Consider the following 12,801-nt stretch of genomic DNA (forward strand, 5'->3'; position numbering starts at 1 on the left):
TAAGAGTGCGTCGAGAATACCAAATTTAAGGTATCACCTCTTACCAAGAACAGTGCAGTGTTAGACAGCATTTACTTAACGAACTAGAGCAGGCCGTTTGCGTAGAGTTGTCAGAGCTAACAAACAAGCAACACTGAGTGAAATAATTGCAGAAATCAATGTGCGACGTACGTGTATTGTATTATTTCCCATTATTTCGCAATTCTAGCCAATTCATAGACTATTTGCCTGCAGGATCACAGCTGTAGGTTATTGTTGCGGCGAATTAGTTGTGGGGTATGAAAGCAGACGTTCGTGGCTCGACCGTCTGACTACATGGAGCTGTTTTTTTCTAAACATAGCCAAAGTACCTAAAGTACGCGTAAAGACCAAATACTCAGTAGTAACTGTTAGATACAGGCTCTTCTGGGGGCTCATCGGGGTTATGGGCCGAATCCCTTTAAAACTGCGGTTGCAATTTTAAATCGTTACAATATTCTGTGATCCGGGTCCCGAATCTATTGCATAATAGCTGTTTGCGTAGGATTCTGAGCTCAAGATTTTGCAGCAGTTGCATGTGTGAGAATTGGTGGCGAAAGTTAGGTGTGGAGAAGTTTGTAGCGGAACTTCAAGAAAGAAGAGGCTATACAGAGGCGTGTTGAGTTTGAGTGTGCAGCGGCAAGCAGCATCGGATACCTCGACGGCGGCATAGCGGCAGCGGCGGCCACGGCAACAAGGGTCACCGGCAGCGGCTTCGAGCTCATCAGAATCGAGACCTCGGCAGCAACACTACAGAAGAAGCAATCAGCATGACCGACAAGATAAGTGCTGCCGCCGATAGCCTTAATATCTGCGAACCAGCAGGATTACTGTCAGTAATGGAGATTCCAGCTATTAAGCTGTCACCCAGCATGTGTGGTTCAGATATCGTCAGTTGGCCAGGTAGTCCAAATTCTGTGGGTTGTGATAGAGACCTTTACAGGGACGTTGTTAGTGGGGCTGATAGTTCGAAATGAGAGAAGGGGAGATGTAATTGCGGATGAGTCAATGGTATTGTTAAAGTAAATTCTGAAAAATTTGAACTGTAAAATGGGGGTATTGGGTACAGAGACAGGTTAACTAAAAATAGAGATGGATTCAGTTGAGACAAGTGTAGCCGAAACAGTAAAAGCTGAGGCGAAGCCAATGAAATCAAATATGGGAGGGATGATTCATTCAAAATTAGAAGCTATAGGGACATATTTAGGCAAAATTTCTGAAGAGATTGGCCAGGTTAACATCAGAGTCGACACAGTGGATAAAGATTTCAGGGACAAGTTGAAAAAGATACAGGTCGAACTGGGTGGCGATGTCAATCTTTTTCCTTGTTTGACTTATGTGGTATTCTTTCAGTTTCATTTTCATTGTGAGAAATTGAAAATTAGTCATACTTCCAGTTACAGCAGGCACAATGTCACCTATGGCACCCGACCTAAATCCACAAAAGTCATTTACATGGTACTCTTTCTTCAACAACAGCATGCTAGACACTGCAAAATTAGTTTTGGAATAACAAACAGATCCATCAGGACTTTAGGTCTAAATTTAGTGGAACAAAGGAAAACATGCTTTTTTCTTTTTTTTCAACAAAATTTATTCGTCGTGCACAAATATTCTGTACAAAATGTATTTGCATGAAATAAATAGTGGCTAGGTATGTGGAAGGTAGCTATTGATGTTGTCGACGAAACTGATGGCAACAGTCAATAAGGAGTGGAGGAATGTGCAAACAGGATCAACAACTGGACATAAACGAACTGATATTGCGAAGAAGCCGAGTTTGAATTGTGTACAGGCCTCTTTGCTAGATAGCTCGAACGAAAGCTGTGTATACAGGTTTTCTCTGTAGCCACAGTTTTCGAATGCCAGTTGTAAACTTCAGACAGTGGGCTAGAACAGATTCTGTCCTCTCTGAGTCATCTTCGGTTGAACTCCTATTGCAGTTTAGCCCAGGATAGCCTTGCCGTAGGCGGGGGCGGCGTAGGCGACGGGGGCGGCCACCTTGGCGACGACGGGGGCGGGGTGGGCGCCGGCCTCCTTGTGCACGACGGCGTTGAAGCCGTTGACGGGGTCGGCGGTGTAGTCGACGGTGCGCACGGAGCCGTCGGGCTCGACCAGGCTGTAGCTGCCCTGGACGACGTCTCCGTCGCGGCTCTCGTGCTGGGTCTTGGAGTCACCGGTCAGAGCGTCCTGGACGTCGTAGGCGTAGCTGTACTGGGGGTGGGGGTCGTACTCAGCGGCCACGGCGGCGGGGACAGCGGCGGCAACGGGGGCGGCACGCAGGGCGGGGGCGGCGTAGGCCACGGGGGCGGCGTAAGCGCGGGCGGCGATGGGGGCGCCGGGGGCGTAGACGGCGGGGGCGCCCAGGTAGCCGGCGCGGGCCACTGCCACGAGGGCGGCGAGGACGATCAGCTGTAACATATTCCAGTGTCGTGCTTTACGTCTTGAGAATGTATATTACATGGTGGAAAAGTCACACAGACATGGATGGGATCAACCCGCTGCATGGGATGTACAGTTTGCAATTATTACTTTCATTGCTAGTATGACCTCCTTCCATTAATGTTGGTGAAAACAGCTGTTCCTTAAAAAAATTGGCACTCCTAAATATGTTTTAATTCTATAGCACATCCTGTTTTCTCTAATTAGCGATTCATTTGCTTTCCGCTGTTTTTGGATACTGAGATGTAGTTCAGATACTAGTGAAGCAACGACAAAACCGAGCTATTTGGGTAAGTGCTAACACGATGCACTCACAGTTGGAAGGACAGCTGTTCTAATTCTTGATTAGCCATTCAGAGTTAGGTTTTCCGTGGCTTCTCCAAATCGCTTGAAGCAAACGTCAGTACGGCCTTATCAAAAGAATGCGGTCGATATCCTTCCCCATCCTTTCTCTATCTGACCTTGCACTTCGCCTCCAACGACGCAGCCGTCGACTGCACATTACATCTCGAACTTATTAAGAGGCTACAGTCGTTGAAAGACAGCCTTTGCATTCGTTGACTGTGCATTACATCTGTGGTTTCATGAAAGCATAGTTTACACCAAACCCTACCCTTCCCAGTTTGAGATATCTCCAGTTACATTAAACAATGCGGGTGTGTCTACTTTATCATGGTCAACCTGTTCTCACCCTTTTTTCTATTATCCACCACAGTATTCTTTGCAACTTTTGTACCGTTCTCTATCTCTTCCCAACATGTATAAGTCTTTCCATCTCAGTAAATATAATCTTGGGTAACTTGCAGGGAGCTCAGAATCAGCCTGAAAAGTTTGTAAAGGTGTTGCAGGATATGTTGTGCTGAGAAATAATAGTTAAGAAAAAAATTCGACACTTTGCTCCATTGCCGAGTTAATTATCAATGAAGTTAGCCAGTCAGCTGGTTCGCGAGAAATTTCAAGTGACCCACCAGACACTGTGTCACCAAACTTGTTCTTCATCCAGTTTCAGAGAACCGAACAAGAGAGCGTTACAAAAGTTGAACGTGTGACGGTAGTAAGGATCGAACTCGAGCCAAAGGGTGAACTGTCTCGTGCGTCATCTTCTACGCTATGAGGACAACTGACACTCTTTGTATCTGGCGGACTCTCTGATTTAGCTCAAGAAAGGGCGTAACTGGCTAACTTCAATGTCAATGAGCTCGGAAACGGCGCAATGTGTCGATTTTTTTAACAAATATTTCTCAGCACAAGTTACCCTACAACACCATTACAAGCTTTTCAGACTGTTTCTGACCGCCCTGTATAATAGTTTTATTAATCATTAGGTGTCCCTGCAATTTTCCCTCCATTTCATCCCTCCAGTAACTTAATTCCTGGACATCTTGGTTTCCATAACACTCGTCCCCCCAGCACCCTCTGGTGCGATGTTTCTATAATCTTCGAGTCTCTCACGTTGTTCCTACTACCTTGTTGTTCAGTATTTCCTGGTCGTTAAATATTAATTTTTTTCACGTTAAAATCAAATACCTCGCCCTGTAACGGAACCGACAATGGGAATGTTAGCACCGAAATCACTGTCCTACGCTATAGTCTGGCCACAGAGCAGTTCCACAACAAATTCTGTCTCTCTACATACAAGGAAGTGTGTTCGTTTGTACGTGTGTGTGTGTGTGTGTGTGTGTGTGTGTGTTCGATCTGCCCCTGCCCCTGCTCGTCTTGAACCATATCTAGATTCTTTTTCAGACTATTAAAACACTACATGAGGTGGTAACTACTGAAGCTATGTTAGATTGTTAAAAATAGGTATAACTATAGACATAAGGAAACTGCACAGTCAATCATCAGAGACATTACTTAGCCTTCAACAACCCAGTATTTTTTTTTAAGTATGGCATTATGGAAAGAAGCCAACAAAAGTGACTTTAATAGAACATTTTGGAATATTCTCGCCAATACCTACGCAGGCTACGATGTGAATACTCTAGTACCGAAGGTAGCCGTCGTTAACTCACCTTGCAGGCCATGTCGATGAGCTAGTTGCCGGGTGGAGCGGAGAACTGGCGTTTGGCTGGGCAGCCACCTGTTATATACCCGCGGCCGGGCGTGGTGTGCCGGAGTTTTCGCAACGTGTGGCGCGCGGGCGCGGGTGTGGGCGATGGCCGGCCACACTTGTGCGAATTCGCGCCCGCCCCCACCACACCCCATGCCAGGTCTTGTGACATCGGCAACCAGAGCGCCGGACGCTGTGCACTGCACGGCGCTGGACCACAGGGCCACCTGCGACACGCTGCCGAAGTTACACACTACAGTTTTCAACCAAAATGCAGAAGCCATATTTGCGAGAACGGTTTGATGAGTGCGATGGAAAAACCGAACTACTAATATATATACGCGAAACAAAAAAAAATAATACTCTGTATGCATTCTAACAACCCTATCACAACAAAGGTAAAAAAATTAATTATGACTGTAGTGTTGCTCACGCTGCTAAATATTGCATTTTCGGGCAACAACAAAGTTATATTATGTGGCAGGTGTCATTAGAGCACAGTTAATAAAGTCATTTCTTGAAATAATGGATAAAGTAGGCACTCATCTTTTCGTGTTTCCCACGCTGGTCTCGTTGTGAACTCATGGCTCAATCGTCGAAAATCTAGGTAGTGATGATTCCAAGCACGGATGCAAAGAGGCCTAGGTTTTATTCTGCGATATTCAAAAGTTTTATAGATGTGTTTCATAAACCATTCTTGAAGATTAAACTTTTGCAAGTTAGGACAATTGTGATGTAAAAAAGTAATCAGCACTCCGAATTTAAGTTACACTTCTTTTTTATTAATTTTGTTGCAATATCACGTACCTCCTTCCAAAACATCACTTCACAATATAGAACATAGTTCAAAATATCTTCCTCACTGTTAAAGTTCACATTTCGTAAACTGACTACAATTTGCGTCTTTTTAACATGAAGACCAAAGCTTGACTCTGTAATAACCGCTTACGTGCCCAAAAATCAGAGTTACAAGTACGTCAAAGATCATAGTGACAAAAGAAAAAATACACATAAGAATAATATCATTGCAATATATACATATCGATGTATCGAAGTACCTCTACATTAATGAAATCAAATCCGAATGTTGTCACAGAAATATGTTAACTATTTTACAGAAACACAGTAGAATACTGCTGGTATCGAGAGCTTGAGGTGAGGTGCCGTAATGGTTACGTAATTCAAGTACTATTACAGCATCCTAGTAGTTTAAAAAATGTGTGATCACCGGTATCCTATTCCTAGTGGTACGATAGCAAACCATTGCTGACATGTGGACCGTGTGCCTAAACCTCACGCAGAGTGCAGTACAAATGAAGCGGATAGGGAACCTGCCGAATTTTGATAATGTCAGAATGTAACTCGAACACAGTTCGTTAAGCTCACTCAGTTTGCTCTGATTTGTACAGGGGGTGCCCAAATATTGACACGCCACAAATAAAACTCATTACCGTGACTAATACGGTGTAAGCAAACCATTGTTTTCATTGTTGACTGGAATACTCTCTTTCAAATTCTGAAGGTGGCAGGGGTAAAATACAAGGAGCGAAAGGTTATTTACGATTTGTACAGAAACCAGACAGCAGTTATAAGAATCGAGGGGCATGAAAAGGGAAGCAGAGATTGGGAAGGGAGTGAGACAGGTTTGTAGCCTCTCCCCGACGTTATTCAACCTGTATATTGAGCAAGCAGTAAAGGAAACAAAAGAAAAATTCGGAGTAGGAATTAAAATCCATGGAGAAAAAATAAAAGCTTTGAGGTTCGCCGATGACATTGTAATTCAGTCAGAGACAGCAAAGGACTTGGAAGAGCAGAAGAACGGAATGGACAGGGTCTTGAAAGGGGGATATAATATGAACATCGACAAAAGCAAAACGAGAATAATGGAATGTAATCGAACTAAACCGGGTGATGCTGCAGGAATTAGATTAGGAAATGAGACGCTTAAAGTAGTAAATGCGTTTTGCTATTTGGGGAGCAAAGTAACTGTTGATGGTCGAAGTAGAGAGGATATAAAATGTAGACTGGCAATGGCGAGGAAAGCATTTCTAAAGAAAAATTTGTTAACATCGAGTATAGATTTAAGTGTCAGGAAGTCTTTTCTGAAAGTAATTGTATGGAGTGTAGCCATGTATGGAAGTGCAACGTGGACGATAAATAGTTTAGACAAGAAGAGAATATAAGCTTTCGAAATGTGGTGCTACAGAAGAATGCTGAAGATTAGATGGGTAGAGCACATAACTAATGAGGAGGTATTGAGCAGACTTGGAGAGAAGAGGAGTTTGTGGCACAATTTGACTAGAAGAAGTGACCGGTTGGTAGGGCATATTCTGAGGCATCAAGGGATCACCAATTTAGTATTGGAGGGCAGCGTGGATGGTAAAAATCGTAGAGGGAGACCAAGAGATGAATACACTAAACAGATTCAGAAGGATGTAGGTTGCAGTAGGTACTGGGAGATGAAGAACCTTGCACAGGGTGGAGTGGCATGGAGAGCTGCAGCAAACCAGTCTCTGGACTGAAGACCACAACAACAACAACATTGTTTTCAAGGGAATCTTGTACCATTTTTCTTCCAAAATAGTGGCAACTTCAGGTTCAAATGGTTCAAATGGCTCTGAGCACTATGGGACTTAACATCGGAGGTCATCTGTCCCCTAGAACGTAGAACTACTTAAACCTAACTAACCTAAGGACATCACACACATCCATGCCCGAGGCAGGATTCTAACTTGCGACCGTAGCGGTAGCGCGGTTCCAGACTGAGGCGCCTAGAACCGCTCGGCCACACCGGCCGGCGGCAACTTCAGGTGATGACTATAGAGGTGGATAGCGATTAAGCACCCTTTTCTTCAAAATGTGTCGGAAAGGCTCAATGACATTGAGATCTGGTGACTGTGGAGGCCAGAGGAGACGTGAAAATTCGTCCTCGTGCTTACAAGGGAAGTTCTGGGGCATGCGAATTGTGTGAACAGAGACCCTGTTGCCTTGAAACACACCGTCAGTAATGCTGAACAAACATAATACTATGCTATGGAGCTGATCATCCAAAATGGTCACATTATCCTTTGCAGTAACGCAACCTTTCAGATTAATCAAGAGCTCCAAGTAGTACCACGATATGGCAGCCCAAATTATCTCTGAACCCCGTCTATGTTTCACTCTTGGGAGGTAAGCTCGGTCAGAAATTCAAAACAGTGTGGAAAAGACTCATCCGACCAAATGACTTCCTTCCATCGCTCGACAGTTCAGGTTTCATGCCTTTCTTCCTGTTAGGAGCATTTGCCTCCTGATGAGCGTTTCGGAATTCCAGCTCTCCCTTGCAATTCCCTGCTTATGGGCTTCCCTTCGTGTCGTTTTTGTGCTGACAGGGTTCGCGAGGGCGACATTCAGTTCTGCAGTGACTAATGCAGCTATCGTCATCTCATTTTTCGTCAAAGCCTTCCTCAATGACCGTCCATCACCATCTCACGACACTCACTTTCTTCCGCTTTGTGGCTCAGCAGATGATGTTTTTCCGATTTCTCTGTATGCGGTATGAATCTTCGATACGATTCCTCTCCAGACACCAAACACTCTGTAGAAAAATCTGCCCTAAAATTACCTAGTAAATCAAAACTTCGTGCCAGGTTTGGTCTGAAAACCATGCCTTTTGCTTCTGCGGACAATACTCTCAGCGTAAAAGTCATTAAGGCACGAGTCGATACGTGTCTTTACTGATTTATATCTGTCAATAGTATTTTGTTGATTTCCAAATTTCACAGAAGCTGTCTCCTATACTCAAAAGGATTAGAACACCTGGAAAATAGGACTCTGAAGAGGAATGGTTTAAAAAAGAAACTAAGAGCTTTCTCCTTTATATTTCGTAGTGTTTCTGAAATGTATACTGATCCATTCCAGTGTGTTATAAGGTTAACATCCTGTTTTTGGAAGCGATGTTCAAAAATGTGTGTGAAACCTTATGGGACTTAACTGGTAAAGTCGTAAGTCCATAAGCTTACACACTACTTAACCTAAATTATCCTAAGGACAAACACACACACCCAGGCCCCAGGGAGGACTCGAGCCTCCGCCGGGACCAGCCGCACAGTCCATGACTGCAGCGCCTGAGACCGCTCGGCTAATCCCACGCGGCGGAAGCGATGTGAATGAACAGAAATATCTATGTTTTCTCCGTGTTTCGAACCGAAAACAATGACTCTATCTGGAAAACAAAAACCCAAAGCTTTAAGCTATGTTCTCGCATGTTAAGAATAGGCTATTATAATAAGCGTACCAGCGCGGCTAATAAAAAACTGTAATTTTAGCCCAGAAATGAAGAAACGCCTTTTCATTCAGCTGTTGCAAATAGCTCCTAGAGATGGAACCTGGAAATAAATGTAGCTCCAACAAGAAATAGATGTTCTAATGCGGCGTGAATGAGTATCATTTACCTATGAAGACATGGTTACATTTAATTAATGACGGTTTCTGATTTACGGGTGTTGCGAAATGCTGCCATTCGCCCCTTAGAGAGAAAAATGGATTAAGAAAAATCGTGAAAAATAATGGACGTGCATATAGCACATACCGCTAATTTGGTGCGTACCTCAGCTCCAAAGCTGATGTATTTAGTAGACACAACGGTTCCGACCGACCGCCGTGTCACCCTCTACCAGTGGCGTCACTGTATGCGAGCTGCAGGTACGTGGGGTCAGCACGAAGCTCTCTCGACCCTTGTCAGTTTTCGTGACCTGGAGTCACTACTACTCGGTCCAGTGGCTCCTCTGTTGGCGTCAGGAGGCTGAGGGCACCACGTTCCATTCCTTCCTCCAAGGAAATATACCTGACGGTACCGGAAATCGAACTCGAGTCCTCCGCATAGACGTTAGCTGCGCTGACAACTAAGCTACGAAGACGAAATGATGTATTTCAGAACACTTTGAATGGCATTGGCATGCTATATGAAGCAATGCAGCCGCAGCATAGTTTATGAGAACATAGACACGGTAACATGATCAACCGCAGCACAAAACATAAGAAATGGGGAGGGCTGTCCCTTCCGCCTCCGTAGCAAAAGCTATTAGTATCTCAGGTGTGACACTTGGCGGAAACAAGCGAAATGCTGATGCATTTTGTTGTACAAACGTTTAAGGTGGTTACTTCCAGATTTCGAAAGGAAATTTTTAAGACGACCGCGAAATTATTGTATAAAATCCACAGTATTTTTGAATGACAGTTTAATCTCATTCAAAATCTGTAATGCTTCTGCGCTAAACGAGATGTCGTAACCACCCAGTAAGCAAAATCCTGTTCTGTGCATCTGAATGCGCAATACAGAGATATATCCACTCTATGTTTTGTCCTCCAGAGATTATCGCTGCATAACTCGCAGTGCAAAGACTTTCCTGGCAGGGACGTAACAAATGAATACACGCGGAACCGTTTCGCATATCGTTGATTCATTGAATTCTTAGTTCCTTTCGAAGCGGCGGTTTTCCACTGTAATATTCTGGTAAGTTAACATTGTATAAAATGTCTCTCGCACACTGGTAGCTTGTAAGAGTGCTAATCTTTTTAGACGAGAATGTAGGTCGGTCGCGGTTAGTTACCTGAATCAGTATTTACAATGGCGGTAAACTTTTATAGAAACAACTATTTACGAAGAGAAAGCGTCTTATAGAACAAATTTAGCGATACAGAGACAACTTTGCTTGCTAAGAATTTACCATTTCATTACTTGTGCAACACTTGGTTTTTTGTTTCTGTGTCATAAATCTCCAGACTGCACAGCGAATGCTGAACTTAATGGCAGTTTTTCACGTTGTAATATCAATAGAAGCCGTTGAGTTCATTGATATACGACGTCGAACGTGATACCAGTTTGTTGATGGCAGCACTTCTCATGAGGGTTGTCTTTATTTTCAGCTTCCAAACGTAATTCCTAAGGCAGTGAGGAGATACGAATATGTCAATAGTCTTGATATAGGTTATTTATGTGGGTCTTGCGATAAAAAATGTACCCTAAAACTCTTAGCTTATTAATTCTTTTACAAAAACAATTACTGAGCTTGTGTATTAATGAAATGCCTGCCTTGTCTTGGTGTACAGAACTGCTAAACTGTATTTCATATAGGTGTAGTCATATCATTTTTTGAAGTAACGTGAAAGATACTAGTCGTCTGGTGCAACGCCAGAAGTTATATGTAACAGGAGATGAGAAAGAGCAACTACAGTTCTCTTCGAAATGCCACTACAGAATGCAGTTCACCAGCAAACTCATTAGAGCACAATTTTCTATACAGAGGTACAGGACCGAGATCAGCGACTGCCCATTTTTTCTAAAAGCAACTAATTCAAAATCAAAAATGCAATTGAGATAGCTAATTATCTTATTACAAATATCTACATTATTTGATTATGTATCTAAAATTCTTTTTGCTCAAAGACGCATTTATTTTCTCTGTTACATCATTCTCTTCAGTTTTAATGTACGTTACTAAAAAAATGTGTTGTAGTGGTACTTTTTCATTTTGTCCTCATCTGTGTTTCTGTCTGACTCAATTCAGTCCATCCTCGGAATACAATATTCACTGCAATATTGCTATATAATGTGTTTGACATTTATTATTTATGTAGAACTCCGTAGCATGGTTAAAGTACCAAACATCAGCCGAGTCACAACATTTTACATATTGTGTACTATATTTTAAACTGTGATCATTCTTTCGATTTCTTTCATGTCGGTCATCTTCAGTTTATTTATTTATTTATTTTTGTTTCTTCATACGTACATATCAGCACATATTTCACGTAGTATTACTCGTGTTGTCCTCCACAGATCCCATTGTGGCACTGCTCTATCCAGTGGGAAGACTCTCCTTTTAGGATATCCTAGTACACCTATATTTTTTGTAGTTACTAGTTTCCGTTCCTTTCTTTGCTCAACTCTTTTTTATAAACTTTTTGTACTGAGTCACTTATTTTGACCCATTCTAAAACTTTATTCCAGAAGGAAAATAAAAAATGTATCTAGAAAATGTTCTTTAGCTACCAGGTGGACATCAACAAGCATGACTGGTTTTCTTGTAACTTCGTTCGTTACAAAGATATGAGTTGTAGGATCTTTCATAAACAGCACCCCTTATTTTTATACGGAAATCCACATCCCCTCCTCAAGACCTGTTCAAAGACGAATCTCAGTTAGCATAACGTTATTGAAAAGTCAGCACGAAGCTGACTTTGATCCACCTTACTAGCACACAGTACACATCAAGTTATAAACAACTTTACATAAAATTAACGCTCTTCCGTATTATCACACAGTGTAGATATCTGGGATAACATAGCCCGTCCATTTGCTAGAGTTTCCAGTAAAGAAACGGAAACTCACGGAATATGAACGCTTTTGTTCAGTTAGGCGTCTTGAGTAGAAAATTTGTGTGAGTCCAATATTCACCAAAGAAGAGAAGGTAGAAATTTGCTCATCGGTGGAGAGTGTAAGCAGAACAGTAACACCAAGAGCAAAGGTGCTTGTAGTTCAGTGCTGTAGTGCTTTTAAACTATATATTGTGCATAGCAAAAGTAGTCCTTGATTCAGAACGGCATCGTCATTACTTTCCTTTTATTGGCGTCGACTCGATGACCGGTATGCATTCTACTTGTATTTCCATTTCTTTATAGTCAACCCCAGCAAGTGGACGAGCAACGTTCCCCTCATTACCTACACGGCGTGCTAGTGCAGGACAGTGTCAATTTCCAGTTAAGCTTTTAATAGCGTCGTATTTAAGTGAATGGTGTAAGGTGATGTGCTATTGAACAGATCTTGGGAAGAGAAAGTGGGTCGCTATTTACGAAACACGTACTGCTGTACATATGTTCGTAAGAACTACGTTACAAGACAGGCGATGTTAGTTAATGTCCCTTGGTATTTAAAAGAAATATTTGCTCATTACACGTTTTGTGTTGCTTTTCAGTATAGTTGCTATGGGTGGAGAAGATAGATATGACATTCTGCAAAGATATGCTCTAGCGTGTGTTACATGTAGACTCGATTTTCATTACATTCTTAAAAGATATGCGCTAGCTAGCTTGATCTCACTGGTGTTGGATCCCTGTTCGCTTGGGAAGGACAAGAACATATTACGTCAAATTGACACTGTCTGACCAACCTTTCATCGGAAGACAGCTTTAGAGCAGGTAGCTCGGATTACCGCACGCGAGAGATGAAGAGTTGTGCGTACAATCCTTTCTCTCGCTCCCTCCCAATCCGCTACTGACTGCCAGCGGTCAATTGGCCGTCAGAAAATTAT

At 42.8% G+C, this 12,801-nt stretch overlaps 1 protein-coding gene across 1 annotated transcript; it reads right to left on the reverse strand.

The window, feature by feature from the left end:
* Positions 1–1,623: 1,623 nt before the first annotated feature.
* On the reverse strand, positions 1,624–4,504 carry LOC126458026 (cuticle protein 21-like). Its single transcript, XM_050094810.1, has 2 exons — positions 4,473–4,504; positions 1,624–2,430 (listed from the first exon to the last, which is right to left on the reverse strand). The coding sequence occupies exons 1-2, from the start codon at positions 4,482–4,484 to the stop codon at positions 1,963–1,965; spliced, it is 480 nt and encodes a 159-aa protein (XP_049950767.1). The 5' UTR covers positions 4,485–4,504; the 3' UTR covers positions 1,624–1,962.
* Between the last annotated feature and the right edge of the window lie 8,297 nt (positions 4,505–12,801).

The sequence above is a fragment of the Schistocerca serialis genome, chromosome 2 (assembly GCF_023864345.2).
Source record: "Schistocerca serialis cubense isolate TAMUIC-IGC-003099 chromosome 2, iqSchSeri2.2, whole genome shotgun sequence".
NCBI lineage: Eukaryota > Metazoa > Arthropoda > Insecta > Orthoptera > Acrididae > Schistocerca > Schistocerca serialis.